Source organism: Dipodomys spectabilis, unplaced genomic scaffold (assembly GCF_019054845.1).
Source record: "Dipodomys spectabilis isolate Male_0828 unplaced genomic scaffold, ASM1905484v1 ptg000069l, whole genome shotgun sequence".
NCBI classification, from domain to species: Eukaryota; Metazoa; Chordata; class Mammalia; order Rodentia; family Heteromyidae; genus Dipodomys; species Dipodomys spectabilis.
This window is the reverse complement of record NW_024870746.1, coordinates 5,933,465-5,960,478: the sequence shown is the minus strand read 5'-3', so window position 1 is coordinate 5,960,478 and position 27,014 is coordinate 5,933,465. Positions and strand designations below refer to the sequence as shown.

Here is a 27,014-nt window from a genome sequence, read left to right as displayed (position 1 = left end):
TACTTCCGGTATTCTGGTGGGAGATAAAGAGTCTCACGGACTTTCCTGCCTGGGCTGGCTTTAACTGCAATCCTCAGATCTCAGCCTCTAGAGTAGCTAGGATTATAGGCATGAGCCACAGGTGCCTGGCTTTATAGTGCTCTTTTAAAATAGGGCTATAGGCTGAGAATGTGGCTTAGTTGTAGAGTGCTTGCCTAGCATGCATGAAGTCTTGGGTTTAATTCCTCAGTACTACATAAACAGAAAAAGCCAGAGTGGTGCTGTGGCTCAAGTGGTAGAGTGCCAGCCTTGAGCACAGAGAGGCTCAGGGACAGAGCCTAGGCCCTTAGTTCAAGCCCCAACTGGGGAAAAAGAAAACAAAATCTGGCTTATATATGGTCACTTAGCTCTGTGTCAAAATAAAAAGGACTATGTATACATTATAAATATGTGAAAAATTGATAATATATGTCCTATTATATTTAAATATACATATATCAGATTTAGGCATGAATTCTGTTGAAGGAAAAACACATACGCCCAAGTGGTCAGCTGTTACAACATCTAGTTCATTTTGAGAATTTCAATAATTAGTCATACCAAAAATATCACTTAAAAACCTTAGGGAAAAAAATAAAACATGGGACCTTTGTGAAGTTCCATAGCAATAATTCTAGCTACTTGAGCAGAGGTAAATGGACTGTTCCTAGACTAGACAAATACATGAGACCTTAGCTGAAGTAATAAAAGCAAGAGGGCTGGTGATATAAATTAAATGTGGGAAAATAATCAGATTATGCCAAGTATGAGTAAAGGTTAACATTATTTTATATGTATGTAGATATACATACTTGTTGAGTTAATAGAAGCATAGTAATGTTGTTGCACTTAATTATATCACAATTCAAAAACAAATATCCATCATTTTTAGTGATAAAATTTATCTTTTACTATAAACTACAGAGTCCTATAGAGACACCATTTTATTCAAGGTTATAAACCCATCTCTGTAATTATCCAATTGTGAAATATTGAAGGAAGTCTGGTAGTACATGCTTATTATTTCCAGTACTGAGGTAGAATATGTTTGAGGCCAAAATAAGCTTCACAGCCAGTTTTTAGGAATATAGATAGAATTATAAATATTTAGTGATATTTATTTCACTTAAAAAGCTTAATTTTTAAAAATTTTTTTGCCAGTTCTGGGGCTTGAACTCAGGGCCTGGGCACTGGCCCTGAGCCTGTCTGTGCTCAAGGCTAGAGCTCCACCACTTGAGCCTCAGGGCCACTTCCAGCTTTTTCTATTTATGTGGTACTGAAGAATCAAACCTAGGGCCTCATGCCACCTTCCCAGCCCTCACTTAAAAGCTTAATTGGACAAATTTCCTTTTTTATTGAAGAATTCAGGTTAATGTTAAAACATATTCTTCTACTAATATATAATCAGGCTGAATGTGGTGGTTCATATCTACAATCACTTGGGATGATGAGTTCAAGGCCAGTTAGGCTATATGATATAAAATCCTTGACTCAAAAAATGAAAGAAGGGGCTGGAAGGTGGCTCAGTGGTAGAGCACTTGCCTTACATGCCTGAGGCCCTGGGTTCGATTCCTCAGCACCACATAAGCAAAAAGAAAAAAGCTGGAAATGGTGCTGTGGCTCAAGTAGTAGAACGCTAGCCTAGAGCTGAGGGACAGCGCCCAGGCCCAGAGTTCAGGCCCCAAGACTGGAACAAAAAAAAGAAAGAAAGAAAGAAAGAAAAAAAACCTAAATAATTTTCATCATATCTCATATGTACACTCATATGTACATATGCAAAAATAGTTGACTGATAAAGTTTTCTAAATCAGTATGTTATTTGCAGAATTCTGTCCAGACTTATCATATACAAGAAGAGAATAAAGTTGTATACTGAATCAGTGGTCAGTGTTCACGAGCTACTAGAATTAATGTATTAATAGGTGTCGTATCCAGCTTTCTCTTACCATTGCAAAAATACCCAGGTAAACAACTTAAAAGCCAAAGTTGGGGGGGGGGGGGGGGATTATTTTAGGGTTTTGTGTAACTTTGGAGTTATCTAGTTGCTGAAGATTTTGTAGAATTAAAGTTATTTACAAGATTTTGGGGGGGAGGCCAGTCATCTTTTTTTTTTTTGAGATTTCACTATTATTTTCTGATGACAAATCAGCTAAAGTTTTCTTTAGTTTCTGTACTTACACTTAGTAAATTTTTTTTTAAAAAAACATCAGTTCTGGCAAGGCTTTCATACTTATTTGCATATCAATTTAGACAAAAGTCTGCCAAGTTTCTCATCTTGCCTTTTCTTTCTTTTTTGGTCAGTCGTGGGGCCTGAAACTCTGGGCCTGGGTGCTGTCCCCCAGCTCTTCAGCTAGTGCTGAAGGCTACTGCTCTACCACTTGAGCCACAGTGCTCCTTCCTGTTTTCTGAGTGGTTTATTGGAGATAAGAGTCTCAGGGAGTTTTCCTGCACGGGCTGGCTTTGAACCAGCTTTGAATCGTGATCCTCAGATCTTAGCCTCTTGAGTAGCTAGGATTACAGGCGTGAGCCACCAGTGCCCAGTGCCCAGCTGCAGTGATTATTTTTGAGATAAGGTCTTGATTCCTCAGTTCAGGATCACATTTTGACCACAATTTGTTTACTTGAAGCTTCTCACTGAGCCAGTGTAATAAGTGCATGTTATCACTCCAACTTCCTTGAGTGTCATGTGTTTCTGCCTAGGCTGGTCTGGAACTGTGATCTTCCCAATCTCACTCTCCCACATAGCACAGGATGACAAGTACCCTCTGTGGGTTGAGAAGTAGTCTCAGAAACTTTTCTTCCCTAGGTGGTCTTGAACTTTAATTCTCCTATTTTCAGATTTCCAAGTAGCAAGGATTACAGGTGTGAACTCACTCTTTTTGGCATTTTGATGTTACAACCTGTTTTAATTTTTGGCAATGTTAGGGATCAAATGAAGGCTGTGCACATGTTCTAGGAAAGTAATCTACTGAGCTATCCTATATCCTCTTTGATTTCCTAACTTTCCTTTAGTTGCTGTTGAGAAAGGCTAATAATGACTCAACTGTCATTCCGTTCTCTAATTCTCACTTTAAGATATTTTTGTGCATTTGGGCATTGGTGGCTCACTCCTGTAATCCTAACTACTTAGGAGGCTGAGATCTAAAGATCAAGGTTCGAAGCCAGCCAGGGGAACAAAGTCTGAGAGACTCTTGTCGCCAATGAATCTACTAAAAAAAAGCTGGAAGTAGAGCTGTGGCTCAAGTAGTAGAATGCCTGCCCTTAGGAAAAGAAGCGCTGGGACAGCATCCAGGCTCAGAGTTCAAGCCCCATGACCAGCAAAAATAAAAAATAAAATAAAATAAAGGTATTTTTGTTTCCGAAATTCTACAAATTCACTAAGATGTAATTAGTAATAAACTTTTACCAATCCTTCAGAACCTTTCTTTCCTGAATAATTTCTTTAGAATTATCCTTTTTATATCCTATTTCCACTGTCATTCTATTCTTTCTCTGTTTTCTTTAGTTCTGCTATATTTTATGCAATTTTGTCAATGCTACTTTCCACTTCAATTTTTCTCCAGAGCTTTGTTGGTGAATGAATTTTAACTGAGGTTTTAAATTTCAATACATGCATTTACCACCAAGAAAATAAGAGTTTTTCATTATTTCTAGAAAATACATTTCAGTAGGTGCTTGTGGCTCACACCTATAAGCCTAGCTATTTAGGAGGCTGAGATCTGAGGATCAAAGCCAGCCCAGGTAGAAAAGTCCATAAGACTCTTATCTCTAATTAATCAAAGAAAAAGCCGTAAGTAGCACTGTGACTCAAATGGTAGAATGTAGGCCTTGAGCAAAAGGAGCTCAGGACAGTGTCCAGGCCCAGGATAAAAAAAACCAACCCAACAAAAAAACCATTTCATTGGTATGTTTTGATAATCTGCCTGGTCATTTTCTATATATATCTCCTCCTCCCCTCCCCTCCTCCCTCACTGGTTCTGGGGCTTGAATTCAGGGCCTGAGTGCTATACTTGAGCCATACTTTTACTTCTGGCCTTTGATGGTTAGTTGGGAGATAAAGTCTCACAGAGCCGGCCCGGTGGTTCACACCTGTAATCCTAGCTACTCAGGAAGCTAAGAGCTGAGGATCCTGGTTCAAAGACAGCCCAGGCAGGAAAGTCCGTGAGTTTCTTATCTTCAATAAACCACAAGAAAACCAGAAGTGGCGCTGTGGCTCAAAGCAGTAGAGCGCTCGCCTTGAGCTGAAGAGTGCAGGGACAGTGCCCAAGCCCAGAGTTCAAGCCCCACAGACTTTTCTATTGGGACTGGTTTTGAACCATGATTCTTAGATCCTAACTTCCTGAATGGCTAGGATTATATATAGGTATGAGCCATAGGTGCCCAGCTACAGGTTTATTCTTATCTTTCAAGTTCACTGTTCTTTTAAGTCTTTAGTTATTTCAGAAACAATTACTGCATTTTATATTGCAACTGCATTATTTGAATTTCTTATAAAGTTTAATCCTGCCCATGTGTCTGATAACTGGTGCTCATGATGAAAAAGCTCTGTATTTCTGTAATGTCAGTTGAAAAGTCTCCTTTTTCATCTGTGATTTGAGTCTTATCTTTGTAGTCTACCTAAAGGTCTGTCAATTTTGTTCATTTTTTCCAAAAACCAACCCAAGTCAGACATGATGGTATACACCCCCACTATGGAGGCTGAGTTAGGAGTGTCTCAAGTTTGAGGACAGCATGGATTATGGAACATGATCTTGTCTCAAAAAGCCAAACAACAAAAAACAAAACAAATTTTTTCTTTTGTTAATCTACCTATCCTTTTTTTTCCTAGTCTCTTTCACAATGATTTCTGTTATGAGTTCTAACAAAAACTTGAGAATCAAAAAAGGATTCAGGCAACTACAGCCCAATATTTTTCTTTCTTGATAACACTGTCATGCTATATGCGGCTCAGGCTTGCCTCTAAGTCACTGCATAGCCCAGGCTAGCTTCCCTCTCATCATCTTCCTGTTCCAGACTCCTGAGTCATGCTCCAAAGGTATTTTTACAGACTGTAAAAATTATTTAAAAGCAAAATGTCAATTCAGAAATGTCAGAAAAGACTCTACCATAAATCATGTTTATCCAGAATGATCACCCTTAATCTGGATATATCAAGAAATATTATTAAAAAGAGAAATAAATCATTAAAAGACCAGTAGCTACATCTGTGTCTTCCACATCAGATATTTAGACATAAAGATGTACATGTTCAACCGAATAGGATGCTAAATTCAAACCACTTTTTTGATTGATTGTATACAAATATCTGTGCTTCATATCTCATAACAATAGACTAAAAATCAAGAAAAAATTAAACTGTCATTTCACTGAATAAAACAAGAGAAGAAATAGGGTAAAGACCATGAATGATTTGGGAATAACATAAATAGGATACTTTGTTTACATCCTCCAGTTGTGTAGTTAGTCAATAATTATATCACAGTATTTCAGTTACAAAATAACTGTTGAAAGTAGAAAATCAGTATTTAATTATTCATAATATAGTAAGAACAATTGAAATTAACATATCATATGCTTACATTAATGAAATAGGAAGGGGTAGCCATAATTAGATGTTAAAAAGGAGTGCCTCAACAAGGGGAAGCTTAGTAAGATGTTCTGTGGATGCAATAACAAAAAAGGAAGACAAACTAAAAGTGATTTACTTACTAGAAAATATTGAAAAAGTAATAACAATGATATGCCTTAGGAATGTATATATTTTTTATGTTACATCCACTGAAAAGTTTGTCCTATATTCTATTATGAAACAAATACTGAAACTATTGAGCACCCAATAAAAATGAGGAATAGAGGGAAAACAGACATATAATTTTATCACCTTGCATGTCAACTATATATACTCTTTTTTCTCTTTTGCCAGTCCTGGGGCCTGAACTCAGCCTGAGCTTCTTTTGCTCAAGGGGCTAGCACTCTACCACTTAAGACATGATGCCCCTTCCAGCTTTTTCTATTTACAATGAGGAATTGAATCCAAGGCTTCATGCATGGTAGACAAGCACTCTACCATTAAGCCACATTCTTAGCTCCCAATTATATACACTTCTTTCTATTGCAATGTTTCCAGAAAAAAAATCTAACAGATACATTTTCCCCAAATGATTATATGAAACATAAGTTACCTATAGAAACAAGTCAGAAATTAGAAATATGTGTCAGGGCAAGAATCTGGGGTAATTTTCAAAAAAATGTTGCACACTTCAGTTTGTAATTTTTTAATTACATTATTATTTTTTATGTGTTACTGAGGAATAGAACCCAGGGCCTCATGCATTCTAGGTAAGCACTCTATGACTAAGCCACATTCCCAGCCACTAGTTTGTAAAATTTAATCAATAGATAAACCAAAACATCTGAGAACAGGGGTGAAAAAATACTGAACAAAAACAAAGAAAATCAAACATAAAGACAATTAAATCGAGCATTTTAATAGAACACAACTAAATATTTTCTATTCAAAAGCAAATTACTAATTAAAATTTGGCAGGAAGTGGCTTAGCTATTTGGGAAGCTGAATGAAACAATTGTGATTCCAGGCTAGCCTGGGCAGCAAAGTTGAAAGCTCTCTCTTCTTAACAGAGATCTGGGTGCAGTGGTGCACACTTACTATACTAGCTATAATGAAAAGCATAAAATAAGCACATTGCAGCCAGGACATGCACTCAGGAAGCAAAATTCTATTTCAGCATACCCAGGCAATGGTGGCTCATGCCTGTAATTCTTGCTACTCAGAAGACTGAGATCTGAGGATAATGGTTCAAAGCTAGTAGGGGCAGGAAAGTCCATGAGACTCTCTTTGTTGTTGGTCATGTGGCTGTAGGGCTTGAACTCAGAACCTGGACGCTGTTCCTGGGCTCTTTTGCTCAAGGTTAGTGTTCTACCACGTTGAGCCATAGCAACACTTCCAGTTTTCTGGTGGTTAATTGGAGGTAAGAGTCTCATGGACTTTCCTGCCCAGACTGGCTTTGAATCATGATCCTCTGATCTCAGCCTCCTGATAGCTAGGATTACAGCTGTGAATTACCAAAGGCTAGAAGTAGAGCTGAGGGTTAAGTGGTAAAGCACTAGCCTTGAACAAAAAAAGTTTGGAGACAACACCTAGGCCCTGAGTTCAAATCCCAGGACCAGCACATACACACAAAAATAAATGGCGTAAGAGTAAAGAAGTGGCTCAGTAGTATAGTACCTGCCTAGCAAAAATGAGGCCTTGAGTTCAAATCACAATAATGGGAGAAGGGGAGGTCATTCTGGGCTGGAAATGTGGCTTAGTGGTAGAGTGCTTGCCTAGCATGCATGAAGTCCTGGGTTCAATTCCTCAGTACCACGTAAACAGAAAAAGCCAGAAATAGCACTGTGGCTTAAGTGTCAGAGTGCTAGCTAGCCTTGAGCTAAAGAAGCTCAGGGACAGTGCTCAGGCCCTGAGTTCAAGCCCCAGTACTGGGGGGGAAAAAGTCATTAAGTGCTGCTGCACTTGAATTTGTATTTCATATGAAAGCAAAAATACCCATATAATTAAGAACAAACAGTGTGGAGGACAAGGTGGTCAAATACAGTCACAATATTCAATTTACAAATGTAAAATTGGATCTATGAAACTTTTGGGGATAGGTGGTATTAGGATAGATGCAAAGGTGGGGGAGAATGATGGAAGAGAACATTTTACACATAAATTGACATACTGAACTGGAATCCCTTTGTACAACTACTTAATTGTTTTGCCGGTCCTAGGGTTTGAATTCAGGATCTGGGTGCTGTGCCTCAGCTTTTTTTGCTCAAGGCTGGCTCTTTACCACTTGAGCCACAGCTCTACTTCCGGCTTTTTTTTATTTTTATTTTTTTACTTGTTTTCTCTAATTATTGGAGATGAGACTTTCTACCCAGTCTGGTTTGGAAACCTGATCCTCACATCTCAACCCCTTAGGTAGCATGAGCCACTGATGCCCAGCAACTATTTAGTAATTTTTAAAATGATTTAAAAAGTAAACCTAAACATACTACCTAAGTTTATTCTTCAGAAGATAGTAAAATAGAGAGTGCTAATAATATACAAATTATGACAAGAACTTCTACTAGCAAAGCATTCTTTTTTGCCATGGTAATTTCAGGAACAAACACAAGAGGCCGGGCTGGGAAGGTGGCTCAGTGGTAGAGCGCTTGCCTTGCGTGCCTGAGGCCCTGGGTTCAATTACTCAGCACCACATAAGCAAAAAGAAAAAAACCGGAAGTGGTGCTGTGGCTCAAGTGGTAGAGCACTAGCATTGAGCTGAAGAGCTGAGAGACCGCGGACCAGGCCCAGAGTTCAGGCCCCACAACCAGATCCAAAAAAAAAAACAACAAAACACAAGAGGCCAATTTGTCCCAGGTATAAGCAGCAATGGAAAAAGACAGGGGAGTGGGGGGAGGAAGACAAGGAATAGAGAAAAAGAAGGGGATATATGGATGGAATGAGGCAATGTAGGAGAATTTTAGGACTTAAATGATTTATTTTCTGATAAAAAGTTAAACTCAGCTAGGTGCCACTGGTTCATGCCTAATCCTAATCCTAGAGACTCAAGAGCCTGACATCTGAGGATAGTAGTTTGAAGCCAGCCTGGACAGTAAAGTCCATGAAACTCTTATCCCCAATTAATCACCAAAAAACCAGAAGTGGCACCATGGATCAAAGTGGTAGCCTTTGAGTAAAAAGCCCAGGGACAGGGCCCACGCTCTGATTACAAGCCCCATGACCACCACCAACAACAAAAAGGTTTTTAAACCCTCACATTTGTGATACATCATGTCTTTTCATGTTCTAGTGGTATGCTTAAATAAATTCCTTTTAGATCTTGTCATCACTGTCCAGGTGAAAAGATAGGTAAAGGGCAAACTCCTTGAGGTGAGGAACTATATTCTCTTAGTTCACAGAAAGGAAATCGAAAAGAAAGGTACCTCCTTTTTCTTTTATATTCTGAATAAACTTCATAATGGATTTACATAATCATGGCATTAACACATATGGTTATACTTAAGATTCTTTTCTTATTAAACATGAGTATGGTCCATTTATCATAAGGATGAACTAAAATTAATGTAAGATTAACTCCATAATTAATAAGGAAATTAACCTATTTAACCTTAGTTAATACCTATTTTATTCCCAACGTGAAAAATCAAGACAAAAAAAATAGCACATCTATAGTCCCCCCCAACAAATCCCTATCTGGTCATTTGTACAAATAAAAACTATGAATTCAAAAAAAAAGAACTATGCATTCAATGATTTTGACTGACAAAGTGAGGCCAGACATAAAGTACCTTTTCTTTCATCATACTATTTTTTTAATATAAGCATTCATAATAGCTCTATGGTTTGTTATCCCTGAAGCCTCTGTCTCTAAGTTTTCATTCACTTCTGTGCAGCTGTATCTCACAATTACTTAGTTCACTTACAACTCATTGAGATTAAGAAATAAAAAACAAAGCATAAAAAGCAGCATGTGAATAAGCAGCATTAGTGAGTCAAAATGGTGATAAATAGATTCAATTCTCTGGGACCAAGGAAGCTATTCCTTCTAACAATTTAACTCAATAATGACTTTTTCCACTGGCAAAATTAACAATTTGAAATGAGAACACTCCCACTCTTCATACTTCATTATGTGTACCATTCAAACAAACCATAACCCCTCACATTCTACTCTTAACAGAAACTGAACTGCTCAATCAGACAAATGCAGAAATGATTAGAGAAGTTCCTATAAAATGAAAGCAGGAACTAAGGATTATCCTGATTAAACTATGCTAGTTTTAACTTTTCCTCTTATAAGGACCCTTTATAGCAAAGCCTGACAATAACTGAAGAGATTTGCTTCTCCACTTAAGGAAACATAGGTTTCCATCATGTAAGTTATTTTGGGGAAAGAGTGGCACCCATGTTTTCTAAGACTTTAGGAAAAATCATGGCTGCCTTTTTAGTTGTTTGGTCTACACAAAGAAAGGGACAAACAAGTTTTTTCCAAAATGTGAAGATCCAGGAAGATTTACAAAATTACTACTTATATGGAGAAGTTGGACACTGTCCCCAATATTCTCATCTCTACTTCTAAATAACTAGCTCAAGCACCTTTGGAGGTAATCAATCAAGAGAAAACATACAACAGAAACCACCAACACAGGACAAAAGAGGTACCTATGTACCATCAGACATTCTTGCTTGACTAATGTCAAGAAAGCTTGTGGATGTGGAAAAGGCAGCTGAGGGATAATGCTGACTGACATTCTAGACCTTTTATAAGCTGGTTTAAGAACCAGAAGTGGTATCCAGCCCACAAGGCCCAGAGTAAAATGAGACAACATGCTCATTTTCTCCCACTTAACAAGTCTCAAATTCCCTAAGAGCTAAGGAACTGTATCATATAAGGTACTAGGAGAACCACATATTAGTAACAGAAAAACTGCTTCACTTGGGCTCATCTGGTACCATATCTATGTGTATATTTTTGTGATAAAACGTTTTCATTATTTCTAAACAGACTTTCTAATAGCAGAACTTTGTATTATAAGCCTATATACACAACTTTGAGGTGTTTTCCAAATTGGAAGCAAATATGTGTGTGTGTGTGTGTGTGTGTGTGTGTGTATACATATATATGTGTGTGTGTACACACACACACACACACACACACATAGATTGGACTTTGCAACTAAAAAAATAAAAAAGTGGGCTGGGAAGGTGGCTTAGTGGTAGAGCGCTTGCCTTGCATGCCTGAGGCCCTGGGTTCGATTCCTCAGCACCACATGAGCAAAAAGAAAGAAGCTGGAAGTGGCGCTGTGGCTCAAGTGGTAGAGTGCTAGCCTTGAGCTGAAGAGCTGAGGGACAGCTCCCAGGCCCAGAGTTCAGGCCCCACAACCGGACCCCCCCAAAAAAAAAATTAAAAAAAAAAAAAAGTGAGGGCTGGGGGGTGGGGTATGGTTCAAATTGTAGAGCAATTGCACAACATGCAATCACCAGTACTGCAGAGTAAGTTCAAATTTAATAGGTCAGTAACTGTTTTGTTTCAAGTTGTGGTTACATTTTTACTTAACCTAAGTTTCACTTCTAGCATCCATTGCTAACACTGTAATCTTTTGATGACCTATATTCTCACCAATGAGAAAATATAACTCATAAAAACTAAATCTTAGAAATACCATAAGTACAGACTGAAGTAAGATCCATATTAAGTAGCTCTAGGAAAACCTTAGTTAATATGCAAACTATCATCCTCTTATCATATACATTTTCCTTAATTTTTGACAGTAGATATTTGCTGGTACAAAGTCACAATAACCTAGATGAAAAAGTTTATTATTAAATAGGCCCTGGATAAAATCATCATATTTTTCTATCTTTTGGTACTTTGTAGAAGGATAAAAGACATTGTACTAGACTCATAGGAAGAGAATCCTTGTGGAGGTCGGGGGGTATGATAGTTGTTGCTTATGTGTAGTGCAGGGGATAGAACTCAGGTCCTTGTGCATGCTAGGCAAGTATTCTACCATTACTGCATTACTAGTCATGGAACTGCTAGGTTTTGAAATGGTTGAGTTAACACAGACAGACAGACAGACAGACACACATACACACCACATACACACACTCTCTCTCTCTCCTTCCAAGAGACCAAAAAGACAGAGTTGAGTTTTGTTAATTGTGGCTTGAACTCCCAAACAACCTCATTTTCTGTTACTTTTATACAGTTAAATCTCTATACCTTATCTTTAAACCAGATCTCTAATGCCACCTGCTGTTGCAGCTCTGGGATTTCAACAAACTCTAGTTATCTGAACCAGTATCATTCCTGTGTCTTTGACTCCTGCATTAGGATTAAGGTGGAAGTTTATTGTTAAGTACGCATATATTTAAGAAATAAAATTCAAACACTGTTATCTTTTAAAATTTAGCATTAAAACTGTAACTGATTGTTTGTAGTCACAAATTTTTAAAATAAACTTCCAAAAAAGCAACATTAACTTCTAATTTTTTCTGAAAAATAGTACTATAAAGTTCAATCTTCTGTTCTACAACAAAAGAAGGAAATCAAATTTACCATTGCTATCTACCAAAAATGGGAAGGAAAAAAAGCACTAAAACCTGTCATAATCAACCTCCTTTCCAAAAAAATTGAAATTTGTAACAACTTAAAAATTGCAAGGAAATTCATCTATATTGAGCAAGAGTTAAAAACCACACTAATCAATTATTTAACAAAATCTCAGACTAATAACCTCAAATCTAATATTTGGATTAATGCAACTTTTAATAATTCTCTACAAGACAATTATTTTATTGAAATTCAAAATTACTTCTTCAGTAAGCTCTTTCTTAAATAACCTAATAAGTTGGCAATAAATCTTTGTTTTTAAACAGAAAGCTATTCTGAAGGGAAAAATACAATTGTGGTTATACATTTATTTATAATTCACTATGTTCATTAAATGTATGTATCTTGGGCTAAAATAACATCATTATTTGATTATTACTGTCACTGTTTTTACCAGTGACAACTTGTTAGTTAATATAGTACCAAACAAGCAATACTACTTGAAGTAATTTGTAATAAACATACAGTGGTAGTGAAGTATTTATCCCCACCTCCTATATGAAGCAGATTCCAAAACTGGAATTTTCTTTAAATGCTGAGAAAGAAGAAAGTATCACTACCTTTGTTCCTTTTAAGTCAGTGTATGATAAGTTTAAGTAAACATTATGATTTTTACTTCCACTTTCTAAAATAACCATTTATGGCCCAGAAAATACATAAAGCTCTAAGTAAGTAAAATATAATTTTATTGGAAATTCATCACAACGATTTTTACTTCTTCATAAGAAAGAAAAAAAAAGGAAGGAAAAACTGCTATGAAATTCAGAATGAGGGGCTGGGAAGGTGGCTCAGTGGTACAGCGCTTGCCTTGCATGCAATTGAGGTCCTGGATTCGATTCCTCAGCACCACATAAGCAAAAAGAAAAAAGCCGGAAGTGGCGCTGTGGCTCAAGTGGTAGAGCGCTAGCCTTGAGCTGAAGAGCTGAGGGACTGCACCCAGGCCCAGAGTTCAGGCCCCATGACCGGACTCCGCACCCCACCCCCCCAAAAAAAGAAATTAAGAATGAACAGCTTTGTTACTGAAAACAATTGGGGCCGGGTACTGGTGTCTCACACCAGTAATCAATCCTAGCTATTCAGGAGGCTGAGATCTGAGGATCACAGTTCAAAGCCAGCCCAGGCAGAAAAGTCTATGAGACTCTTGAGAATCTTAGCTCCAATAAACCATTCAGAAAAAATCGAAGTGGTGCTGTGGCTCAAGTTGTAGCACACTAGCCTTAAGCTGAGGAGCTGAGGGACAGTGCCCAGGCCCAGAGTTCAAGCCCCACAACCGACAAAATAAACCCAAAAAACAAAAAAGAATTGGGAATTTTTATTTCTAATCAACTATCTATCATGAAAAGCCTTCTGTGAATTCCAACAAAGTAACTTAAGCTGGCATTAAGATATAATATTTATTATTTCTACTTCCATCCTCTCTTTTTTTTTTTTCTCAGTCCTGGGGCTTGGACTCTGCCTGGGCACTGCCCCTGTGCTTCTTTTTGCTCAAGGCTACCACTTGAGCCACAGCATCATTTCTGGCTTTTTCTGTTTATGTGGTGATAAGAAATAGAACCCAGGGCTTTGTGAATGCTAGGCAAGCACTCTTGTAACCATTAAGACATTTTCCCAGTCTTCTACTACTTCCATTCTTATAGAAAAATCTCTAAGAGAACCCAAAGGGGGAAAAAAAAAAAGAGTAGATCTAGGTAGATATGTTTTTCTAGGAAAGGCTAGGGAACCCCTTTTCTGAAAGGCTCTTTTGGCAAATGTTGGTACTTATGCTGCTAGGAAAAAAGCTCCTAAACCTAAGGACTTTCCAGGTCAGCCGATCACATAATTTTTTGTTTTTTTTTTGGTCTGTCATGGGACTTGAACTCTGGGCCTGGGCGCTGTCCCTCAGCTCTCCAGCTCAAGGTGAGCACTCTACCACTTGAGCCACAGTGCCACTTCCGGAAGGAAATCATCATCAAATTAGGCTCCAAGTTTAACAACATATAACGATGAAGAAAATATAAACTTTATAATCAACTGGACAAATTCTAGAAAAAAAAAATTCTGGCAGGTACCAGTGGCTCACACCTGTAATCCTAGCTACTCAGGAGGCTGAAATCTGAGAATCATGGTTCAAAGCCAGCCTGGGCAGGAAAGTCCATAAGACCTTTATCTCCAAATAACCACCAGAAAACTGGAAGTAGGAAGTAGCGCTGTGGCTCATGTGGTAGAGCGAGCGTTCGCCTGGAGCTAAGGAGCTCAGGGACAGCACCCAGGCCCAGAGTTCAAGCCCCATGACTGACAAAAACAAACAAAACAATACAGGGGCTGGGAATGTGGCTTAGTGGTAGAGTGCTTGCCTAGCATGCATGAAGCCCAGGGTTCCACATAAATAGAAAAAGTACCACATAAATAGAAAAAGCCGGAAGTGGTGCTATGGCTCAGTGCCCAGCCCCTGAATCCAAGCTCCAGGACCGGCAAAAAAACAATAAAAAAACAAAAAACATAAAAAAACGGAATCAGGGATCAGGAACAGTGCCTAGGCCCCGAGTTCAAGCCCTACAACTGACCCCCCCCCCAAAAAAAATCTGTTTTCATGGAAATTACATTAAGCCTATTATAAATTAATAGATAAATGCAAGGAATATTTTTAAATGAGGATTATATTTATAAAAATACAAAAACCATTATGTTTGCAAATAAAAATATCAAGTGACAAAAAGGAAAATCAGACTGAATTAAATACATAAGAAAACTGAGTGTATGATAGTATTTTGAGATGGTAAATGACTGTTATGTCAGTGTTCATGAGGTTGAAACAAGAGGATCATGAACTTGGTCTATGTAGCAAAATTCACTCAAGAAACAAATTAAAAAGAAAGAAAAAGTAATATCTCTAATCAGAGACATAAATATAACAATACCACTTCTTTATAAGTGTTAGGGAAAATAAGTACATTCAGAAAGAGATTAATTTTGACTTATAATTCAGATACTCTATAAAACTCCTAATGGAGGGCTGGGAAGGTGGCTCAGTGGTAGAGTGCTTGCCTTGAATGAATGAGGCCATGGGTTCATTTGATACCTCAGCACCGCATAAGCAGAAGTCAGAAGTGGTGCTGTGGCTCAAGTGGTAGAGCGCTAGCTTTGAGCTGAAGAGCTGAGGGACAGCGCCCAGGCCCCACAACCAACCAAAAAAAAAAAAAAACAAAACTCCTAATGGATCAAAGACTGGTATGCTAAAAATGAAACATAAAAAATGTCCTACATGCTGAGAATGTACAGTAGTAGAGCAATTTCCTACCTTGTACAAAGTCCTGAATTATGCCTATAGCAATGATGAGAATAACAAAAAAGAAAAAAATCTGAGAATCTACAAAAAATAGAAATCTTTGAGTGAAGAAGCCTTTTTCAAATGATACATGAAAATCTACAAATAATGAAATTAAAGCTTTATGCTGTGTGTGGTAACATACGCCTGTAATTCCAGCCCCTGGCAGGCTGAGGCAGTAAGAGCTTGAGTTTAAAGTCAGTCTGGACTACATAGGAAGTTTGAAGCTGGCCTGAGCTTTAGATTCTGAATCCAAAAAAGGGTAGAGATTTTTATTAATTCATTTAGGTAAAAAAAAATTAATACTTTGCATGGCAAAATCATGTAAGCAATATCTAAAGACAAGTAACCAACTGAAAAAATATAACTCATATTCTGAAGAACTAAAGAAACTATTTTAGCGATCATACTAAAAGAATCCCCAGAGTTAAATAGGAGAAAAAAGATATAGAATAGTTTATATAATACACTACCATTTATGTTTTAAAACTGAAGAGGAAGAGCAAGGCACTGGTGGCTCATGCCTGTAATCCTAACTGCTACTGAGGAGGCTGAGATCTGAGGATTACTCACTGTTCAAAGAAAGCCCTGGGAAGGAAAGTCCATGAGACTCTTACCTCTAATTCATCACCAGAAAACCAGAAATAGTGCTGTGGCTAAAGTGATCAGTACAGCCTTGAGCAAAAAAGCTCAGTGACAGTGCCCAGACCCTAAATTCAAGCCCCACAACTAATAAAAATTAATAAATAAAACTGAGGGGGAACATGTATGCAAGATACACGTATTTGCTTGAGTATGCCAATGTTTCTGAAAGATATAAACAGTTATGCTGGTTTATGGATTTTTAAAAATTATTTTGTTAATTTTGCAGAGTTAATAAGCTTTGTAGATTAGAATGATGATTATCATTGTGAAGATTAAGATGTGTCTGTGACTTTAGCTAAGTATAACCACCATAGTACTGTGAAATTATGCAGTTACTAATCTCAATAAAGAAATATTTGGGAAAAAAACAAAAAATAAAAAAGAATTAAAAAATAAAAATGTTATTTTAATGGTTATTTTTCATTTTATTTTATTAATTTTATGTTTATGTAGTACCAAGGAATCGAACCCAGGGCCTCATGCATGCTAGGTAAGCACCCTACCACTAAACCACATTCCCTGCCCAAGATGTTATTTTAAAACACATAATACCTTTGCTTGACAAATGAGGAAAATAAAGCTCAGGATAAATTAATTAATTTGCCTAAGATTTATCCAGTTAACTTTCTTCAAAACTTGATATAGTACCCATTTGTTCCTGACTTAAAATCTTTAAATTTATTCATATAATTTTATTAACAAATCATCCCAAATTATCTGATATAGCTCTATGATCTTGGATAGAATAGAATCTATTAAAAACGTCTGGATGCCACAGCAGTTGGTAAAATTGAAGCATTATAAGTTTTATATAATGTGAAAAACACTGTCAAACTACCTGTTTGACAATAAAAAATGGGGCTGGGCCCTAGTGGCTCATACCTATAATCCTAACTATTCAAGAGGCTGAGATCTGAGGATTGTAGTTTGAAGCTAGTCTGGACAGATAAATCCAAGAGGCTCAAAGTGAGATAAGGAGATCAACTGGTAGGGTGCCAGCCTTGAACCAAGGGAGAGTAAGAGGTCCAGAGTTCAAGCTCCAATAGACAGGGAGGGAGAGGATATTATAATTAAAGGTAACAGGTGTGGTACTATACCCATTTAACATCTTTTGGTGTTTTGGGTTTTTTTGGGGAGTACCAGGATTTGAACTCAGGTCTCATGCCTGCTAAGCAAGCACTGTATTACTTGAAGTCATGCCCCTAACAATTTAGTTTTTTTTTGGTGGTGGGGATTGAACTATGAGTCTGGGGGCTGTCCCTGAGCTCTTCAGCTCAAAGTGAGTGCTCTACCACTTGAGCCACAGTACCACTTCTGGTTTTCTGGTGGTTAATTGGAGATAAGAGTTTCTCAGACTTTTCTACCCGTGCTGGCTTTAAAACATGATCCTCCAATCTCAGCCTCCTTTGTGGCTAGGATTACAGAAGTGAGCTACCAGAGCCCAACAGTTGTTGTTATTGTATTTTGTTTTTGGGTGGGGCCAGTCCTGGGGCTTGGGCTTCTTTTGCTCAAGGCTAGCATTCTACCACTTAAGCCACAGTGCCACTTCTGGCTTTTTCTGTTTATGTGGTACTATGGAATCTAACCCAGGGCTTCATGCATGCTAGGCAAGCACTCTACCACATTTCGAGTCCCCTAGTGTTGTTGTTTTTCAAATGGGACGTCACATTTTTGCCCAGTTTGGCCTGAACCATGACTTTCCTATTTATGTTTCTCACCTAACTGGGATGACAGGATGTACTAGCAATCACAGCTTTTAATAACTAAGAAATGTTCTCTCAATCTTTTGTCCAGCCTTGCCTAGAACTGTAATCCTCCCAATCTCCACCTTCTAATTATAGGCATAAGCCACCATACCCGGCTACTGTTTAATACCACTGAACCTCAGTTTCTCCTTTGTTAATCAGTATATATTCTTGCTGCTAGTAAACAGCAAGGCAAGACTCAAATTTAGAATTCCTTTCTACAAATTCATCATTTTTTGTGGTCATAATTAGGAGCAACAATCTGAATATACTGCATTTAAAACATCTGTCATAAAATACATGGCTATGCTATTATCTCTGACATATCCCACAGATTATTTGGAAATAAAACACAAAAATTAAAATCAAACTTCATGGACAGCATGGTGAAACTCATCAAACACTGTTCAAAAGAGGGGAAAGAAAGGGAAAATAGAAACATGGTAGAGGGGCTGAATCTGTGCCCTGTGAATATTCAAGGAATTACCACCATGAAACCCCCTCATATTACAAATGTATATTAATGCAAAAATAAAACAAAATTTAAAACTAAAACCTTTCTGGAATGAGGTTCCAAGAAGAACATGGGATAAAAATTAATAGCGAAATCAGAATAAACTTACCCGTTTTGAAGGACAGTGTTCATTTTTTTCATCTGTCATCTTCCCACTTTTAAGTGCTTTCCTTGAATGTTTGATAGTTGTTTTTATGGCAGGTCGACATACATAATTTTCCAAGTTCTTTGGAGGTTTTTTAGTTCTTTTAGCCTGAAGACCAATTTTTAATTTTAAATTCCCCTCTGAAAAATTTGTTTCTTTCACTGAAAACTGCTGCTGTGCATCAGTCAAACCATCATTTTTTCCTGCTTCAATATTTCTTTCTCGATTCCACTTTCGAAGGTCCTCTTCCTCCTTTGTGTTGTTCTCTATTTCTACTTCTCTCTTGTTGACCAGTGTGCCAGTATTGATGACAGACGGACTCTTTCTTGAAAAACCTTCGGAATCAGAACCCAATCCTAACATAGCAGTATTTCTAGGGTCCATCACAAGTGTTATATTATTGCCCAGGAATCTTACAAAAATTTACAGAACAGTGTTCCATAAAAAACAGGATTTTCCAAAACTTGCAACCAGCATCTCTTTCTCTGCAGATAGATCATAACAAAAATTTATCAGAAAAGAGGCAACTACTCATTAACATGAGAAATGGATGATAAGGGGGAGAGGGACAAAGAAGTAAAAAAGCACCCAAAAAACAGTTAAAATAAAATTGAAGTCAAGCTCAGGGACATTTAAATTCATTTAATTCTAAATACATTAAAATTTTCATCATTCTATAGATATCACAAACAAGTTATGTGGTATAGTGCAATTCACAATTTAAGAATTACTGATATGGTTGAATATGGCAGCATGTCTATAATCCTAGCCCTTAGAAGGCTGAAGCTAGTTTAGACATTATCTGTCTGTCTGTCTGTCTGTCTATCTTCATCATTATGCACTTGTTTTAAGAATGAAAAAAACCTGTGCAACTGGTGGTAAAGCAAATGTGACCTAAATTAAAAAAAAACACAACCTTCATATATTTTAACAATTTTTCCCAGGTTTTTTTTTTGCTTGCTTCCTTCCTTTCTTCCCCTCCTCCCACCCCCTCTCTCTCCCTCACTCTCTTTCTTTTTTTGCCAGTCTTGGGTCCTGAGTAGCTAGGATTATAGGTGTGAGCTTCTGGTGCCCAGCTGTTTTTTCTGTTCAGTCCTGGGGCTTGAGTTTCTTTTGCTCAAGACTAGCACTCTACCACTGGAGCTACCATGTCACTTCTGGCTTTTTTGTTTATGTGTTACTGATGAATCAAACCAAGGGCTTCACGTATCCTAGGCAATCACTCTACTACTACGCTATTACATTCCCAGCCCTTTTCCCCAGTTTTTGGTCTGCTTGTTTACATAACCCAGATTGACCTGAAACTGAAGAAACTGCTATGTGCTGGGATTACAGGTATTAATCATCATACATAACTCTTTTTTTTTTTTCTCCTTCCCCCCCCCATACATAACTCTTAATGTTAAAGAAATAAAATTTTCTACCTCTCAGTTGAATAAAATCAGTTTTACTCAATCATTTTACATTGCTTTCAGCATTCCAGCATTTTGTTTAAAACTGCCAGGCTTTATTGGTTAGGACTTTTAGAAATAATCTGTCACAAATGGGTAAATTTAGCTCTGAATTCATTTACTTATCCATTCAAAAATATTTTTGAGCATCTATTATGTGCAAGGCATCATACAATGTCCTGAAAATAGAGTATGTATTCAACAGATTCAGTTCCAAATTATAATCTCTAAATTCTACTCAATCTAGTGAGAACAAATTAAGTAATTATAAAAATGATTAAGTGTTATAACACCCATTAGCAAATAGTTGGTATGTTTCCCACATATATATATATATATCTCACACATATAGGTCCTAGGGTCCAGGGCCTGGGCACTACTCCTGAGTTTTTGTGCTCAAGGCTAGGGTTCTAGCACTTAAGCCGCAGCTCTACTTCTGGCCATAAGAGTCTGACTTTCTTGTCTAGGATGGCTTTGAACCATGATCTTCAGATCTCAGCCTCCTGAGTAGCTAGGATTATAGGTGTGAGCCACTGACAACTGGCAAATAAAATATTTAGACCACACATGATAAATTTTATTATGTTATTATAGGTGGCCATTCCACCTGTAATAAATAATAGGTGGAATAATAAAAAAATAATATGTGGAATCTACCACTCCCTCTCTCATGAGTCTCAGAAAACTAGATTCTCATATAATCAGAAGTCTGATTTTATAGCAAATATAAAAAGCAAAACAAAATAATTCACTATCTTGAAGATTAATTCATTTGTCTCTATTTCCAGCAGTTGTCTGACTCCAGATTCTAGACTAATATATATACAAATATGAAAAAAATCTTATTCCTTAGAAAATTCCAACTATAAAATGAAACACATTATATTTTAAGATATATACCTCAAAATTATTCTTTACAAAAAAAGATTCACAAAGACCAAATAAGTATTTTACAACTCCTACAAAGAGTGCAAGTAAACTGTCTAAGCCAACCACTGGTATACAGCAAGAGTTCAATAACAAATACTAGCCAATTGACTAAATTCTTTAGTTAGTTCGCTATTCAATCACACGAACAGCTGAATGAGTAATCATAGATTTTTCTCACTTGACAATTATTGCTGTCTAGCATACCACGTAATGTTTCACAACAGCATTCAAGGCTTTTAATAATCTGGCTTTACTCTTTAACTATTCAAACTTATTCAGACAGAGGACATGACTCAAGTGGTAGAGCACTTGTTCAGAAAGTCTGAGGCCCTCAATTTAATTTCTAGTACCAACAAAACAATCTTGTTTTTCATATTTCAACACACATCCCCCATAATTTAGTTAATCCAGACGTCTTTGCTGTCCTCAACAAATCATGTTCATTTCTGCTTCTGTGTCATTTACTTTCTTTAAAAGTATAAAGACCTGCTGGGTGCTGGTGGCTCAAGCCAGTAATCCTAGCTACTCAGGAGGCTGAGATCTGAGGATTGTAGTTCAAAGCCAGATGGGGCAGGAAAGTCCATGAGACTCTTATCTCCAATTAATCACAGAAAAAGCCAGAAGTGGTGCAGTGGCTCAAGGGGTATAGTGCTAGCCTCAAGCGAAAGGAGCTCAGGGGATGTGCTCGGCCCAGTTCAAGCCCCAAGACTGGCCAAAAAAAAAAGATACAAAGACCTGCTGAGCCTCTGGTTGCTCACACCTATAATCCTTGCTACAAGAGGCTAAGATCTTAGGATCACAGACAGTCCAGGCAGGAAGTGGAACTAAGGCTCAAGTGGTAGAGCGCCAGCCTAGAACAAAAACTTTCAGGGAGAGCACTTTGGCTCTGAGCTCAAGCCTTGGGACTCCCACCAAAAAAATAAAGGGAAAATTCCAAGCAGGATTTTGGTAGCTCATATCTGTAATCCTATATTTAGCCTCCAGAGTAGTTAAGCTTATAGATGTGTGCCACTGGCACTGGGCCCACTTCAGCTTCCCATCCTCCTCCCCCAACCCCTCCAGGAAGTTAAGACTATTTATTTGACAGTGACTGCTTCAGCCTTTTAAGTGCTGGGATCATAGTCACGGACCACCACACTTAGCTCTCATACATGACTATCATTTGTTATCAATAAGAAATTTATAGTTGGGCAGTGGTGGCTCACGCCTGTAATCTTAGCTACTCAGGAGGCTGAGATCTGAGGATCATGGATCCAACCAGCCTGGGGCAGGAAAGTCCCTGAGACTCTTACCTCTAATAAACTACTCAGAAAAAAACAAAAATGGAGCAGCTTAAGTGGTAGAATGCAAGCTTTGAGCACAAAGAGGCTCAGGGACAGCTACCAGGCCCAGAGTTCTAGCTCCAGGACTAGAAAAAAAAAATACATACAACTTTTTTCTTCATAGATGCTGATTATTTGGCTTTCTATAAAATTATTAAAGTATCTGATTTTACCAGCAACATGCCTCCAAATCATATCATACATTCTTTTGGTCCCCTATATATTAAGGCTGGTCTAAGAAAAGCAACCAAGCTTACCCATTTCACCTTATACTCCTGACCAGTATTAAATGGAACAACATGTCTCCCCACTAGATACATAAGAAAGATACCATGTGTACTGCCTCACCATTCAAAACACCTAAACAATAGCTAATGAGCCTAACAACAGATGAGAGAATAAAAAGATATTGTATATATATGTAGCATGAAATATTACACAGACATATGGAAAAATGAAACCATGTTATTTGCAGGAAAAAGGATTGAACTGGACATCACCATACTGAGCAAGAGAATCAAGAACAAAAGCCAACTATTGTATGCTTCTGATTGTGGAAACTAGACTTGAAAGACATACAAATTCATGGACATGTACGTTATGTATGTGTGTGTGTGTGTACACACAAAAAAGACTGACAGAAAAGTGAAACAGGCTCTGATGGGAAATAAGTACCAGTGGGGATGGTGGGCTAAAGAAAGTGAATGAGGATAATATGGTCTAAGTAATTTATCTGTAAGTATAAAAATAAATAAAACTTCTTTAAAGAGTTGTCTTAAAGACCCTGTCTTCAAATTCGCATGTTCTTGTTATTATGACACTCGAGTCACATTTTCACTGACACCTCACCACACAAACTGCTGGTTAGAGATCAGCAGTGACCTCTACATTGCTATATACAACAATCAGTTCTCTGATCCTCCACATATTTTTTTCTTTTTCTTTTGTTGAGAATATATGGTATAGGTTAGCCTTGAGTTTCCTATGTAGCCTGTTAATCTGAAATTCATAAACTTCTTGCCTCCACCACTATAGGCAGCATAGTCGTCTTCTTACTTGACCTATCAATAAGAATTGATATAGGAGGGCTGGGAAGGTGGCTCAGTGGTAGAGCGCTTGCCTTGCATGCATGAGGCCCTGGGTTCGATTCCTCAGCACCACATAAGCAAAAAGAAAAAAAGAAAAAAGCCGGAAGTGGCGCTGTGGCTCAAGTGATAGAGCACTAGCCTTGAGCTGAAGAGCTGAGGGACAGGACCCAGGCCTAAAGGTCAGGCTCCACGACTGGACCCAAAAAAAAAAAAAAAAAAAAAAAAGAATTGATATAGGAGAACAATTTTCATTTGATTTCTGGAAAACTTGCCTTGATTTTTAATCCGTAATGTTAAATCAACCTAAGTCTTCTTTACTGCTTTTCCCCCCCCTCTCCAGGATTTCTAAGTATGGAAAGGACCAAGGATACTTGAATTTCTTTCCTGTTTTACCACATAATCCACACCTCTACCTTTTAAACAGGCACAACAAAGGTGACATGTAAAACCATCTTTTTCTTTATTCACACCTGAAACTTATGCTCCCCATAGGCTTCTTGCTTTCATTAAATAGATACACCAACCATAAATCTTTAAATCAGGCTAGGAATGTGGCTTAGTGGTAGAGTGCTTGTTTAACATGCATGAAACCCTGGGTTTGATTCCTCAGTACCACATAAACAGAAAAAGCCAGAAGTGTTGCTATGGCTCAAGTGGCAGAATGCTAGCCTTGAGCAAAAAAAGGAACCTCAGGACAGTGCCCAGGCCCAGGACTGGCAAAAAATAAAAATTCTGAGATACAAATTTTCTAATTGACTTTCTTATGGCAGTTTCACTTTCAAAATATGTGTAACATCTAAATATTTCTCATTATTTTGACAATTATCAGATCCAAGTGATCATAGTATCTAAGATACAATAATCTTTAACTATATCCTGGCTTCAGTATGAACATCCATCATAGTCGTGTGTGTGTGTGTGTGTGTGTGTGTGTGTGTGTGTGTGTGTGTGTGTGTGTGTGTGTGTGTGTGTGTGTGTGTGTGTGTGTGTGTGTGTGTGTGTGTGTGTGTGTGTGTGTGTGTGTATGCGCGCGCGCCAGGGCTTGAACTCAGGGCCTAGGAGCTATTCCTCAGCTTTTGTGCTCAAAACTAACACTCTAGCATTTGAAACATACCTCCAGTTCTAGCTTTTTGGTGGTTAATTGGAGTAAGCGTCTGCATGGGCTGGCTTCAAAACACAATCCTCAGATCTCAGCCTTCTGAGTAGCTAGAATTACTGGCATAAGCCACAGGTGCCTGGCTATCATTCATAGTCTTGAACTCAACACCAAAATGTCCTTTTGAAAGTATAATTCAAATCATGTCACTCCTCTAATCAAAACACTATTAAAGCTGGGTGCCCTTGGCTTACATCTGTAATCTGAGTTACTCAGGAGGCTGAGATATGAGGATTATGGTACAAAGCCAGCCCAGGCAGGAAAGGCTGTAAATTGTGAAACTATTATTTCGAATTAAAAACAGAAAACTGGAAGTGGTGCTATGGCTCAAAGTGGTAGACCAATAGCCTTGAGTGAAAACCTCAGGACAATACCTAGACCCTGAGTTCAAGCCTCAAGACTGATAAAAACAAAAAACCTATTAATGTAGAAATATTATTTAATCGCCGGGCGCCGGTGGCTCACGCCTGTAATCCTAGCTACTCAGGAGGCTGAGATCTGAGGATCGCGGTTCAAAGCCAGCCCAGGCAGGAGAGACCGTGAGACTCCTATCTCCAATAACCACCAGAAAAACCGGAAGTGGCGCTGTAGCTCAAGTGGTAGAGCACTTGCCTTGAGCTAAAGAGCTGAGGGACAGTGCCCAGGCCCAGAGTTCAAGCCTCATGGCCGACCAAAAAAAAAAAAAAAAAGAAATATTATCTAATCTACCCTAAATCCCTCTACCTTGTTTCCATGCCCAATCAATCTCCAAGGAGAGAGAACAGTGGTCACCTGTCTGTTTCTCAAATACAACTCAGTTCCTTTGATTTTCTATGCATTAATGTAACCTTACAGAAGAGACATTCATCACAATTGTGTATAAAATAGAAAAAGTCCATCACATCGCCTATTGTTTAATTACTCCAAAGGCTCTTCTTTCTACTTGGTATACAATGTATTTTTGTCTCTATCTTTCCATCCAAATTTAAACCCCACCAGGAAACAAACATTTGTTTAGTTTGCTGTTGTATCCTAGCACCCTTAGAATAGTATCTGCCACATAGCAGATAATCATCCTAAATGTTGAATTAAACTTGAAACTAAGTGGCATGTATTATTAAATAATAGGATATCAATAAACAAAAGAGATTAATTTGAAAACAATGATCACTCCTCTAGAAAAATGTGTATAAACAAAATATCTGTAAAAAATGTTTTCCTACATGGATCAAGGAGGAAAACTGACAGTATTGCCTATGGGCTTATTCTGTATATCCATTTAGGCAGTACAATGAAAATCACAGTAAGAAAGTTCCACATACAAAATTTAAGCATTTCTATTTCACATATATACAAATTTTGTACACGTTTCACAAGTGGTTTTTTTTTTTTTTTTTTTCCTACCGGTACAGGGATTAAACCCAGGGCTAGGCTTGCTTGCTGGTTGGCTGGCTTGCTTCTTTCACAGGTGCCCTACCACCTGACCTGTGCTTCCAGTATGCCTTTTGCTGGTTATTCTGGAGATGGAGTTCCACAGACTTTTATGGGCTGGCTTAGAATCATGAGCCTCTGAATTTTAGCCTCTTGAATAAGTTAGGATTATAGGCATGAGCTTATCTGCCACTGCCTCATAGAGTACTTTTTAAATTTGAATGCAAACTACTAGAAAACAATCTCAATAAATGTAAGTACTACAAATTAGTCCTAACACCGAACTTAGCATTAGTAAAAGAAATAAAAGGGCAAGCCGGGCGCTGGTGGCTCACGCCTGTAATCCTAGCTACTCAGGAGGCTGAGATCTGAGGATCGCGGTTCAAAGCCAGCCCGGGCAGGAGAGACCGTGAGACTCCTATCTCCAATAAACCACCAGAAAACCGGAAGTGGCGCTGTAGCTCAAGTGGTAGAGCGCTCGCCTTGAGCTGAAGAGCTGAAGGACAGTGCCCAGGCCCAGAGTTCAAGCCCCACGGCCGACAAAAAAAAAAAAAAAAAAGAAATAAAAGGGCTGAGTGCCAGTGGCTCACACCTGTAATACTAATCAGGAGGCTGAGATCTGAGGATCACTGTCTAACCCAGCCCTGGCAGGAAAGTCCATGAGACTCTCACCTCCAATAAACTACTCAGAAAAAGCTGGAAGTGGCGCTGTGGCATAAATGGTAGAATGCTAACCTTCAGGACAGTGCCCAGATCCAGAGTTCAAGCCCCAGAACCAGCAAAAGAAAAAAAAAGTTCCAAATATAAACCTAAATTTTTTTTTTTTGGGGGGGGGGGAGGTCCGGTCGTGGGGCCTAAACTCTGGGCCTGGGAGTTGTCCCTCAACTCTTCAGTTCAAGGCTAGCGCTCTATCACTTGAGCCACAGCGCCACTTCTGGCTTTTTTCTTTTTGTTTATGTGGTGCTGAGGAATCGAACCCAGGGACTCATGTATGCAAGGCAAGTGTGCTACCACTGAGACACCTGCCCAGCCCTATAACCCTAATTTTTATTATGTGCAAAGCTCTATGCTTAATGTTTTACATATCTCATTTACATTTAAAAC

The 27,014-nt window shown here is 38.1% G+C and overlaps 1 protein-coding gene across 2 annotated transcripts in view; it reads right to left on the bottom strand.

Annotated features, from left to right (window-relative positions):
• Positions 1-27,014, bottom strand: part of Ash1l (ASH1 like histone lysine methyltransferase) — a 139,448-nt gene that overhangs the window by 88,707 nt on the left and 23,727 nt on the right. For both annotated transcript variants that reach the window (XR_006147715.1, XM_042681999.1), the window contains exon 2: positions 18,518-19,038. Coding sequence is in view for 1 of the 2 variants with exons in the window: in XM_042681999.1 (XP_042537933.1) it covers positions 18,518-18,937 (420 nt within the window). In the remaining variant the exon portion in view is untranslated. The remainder of the gene's footprint in view (positions 1-18,517; positions 19,039-27,014) is intronic.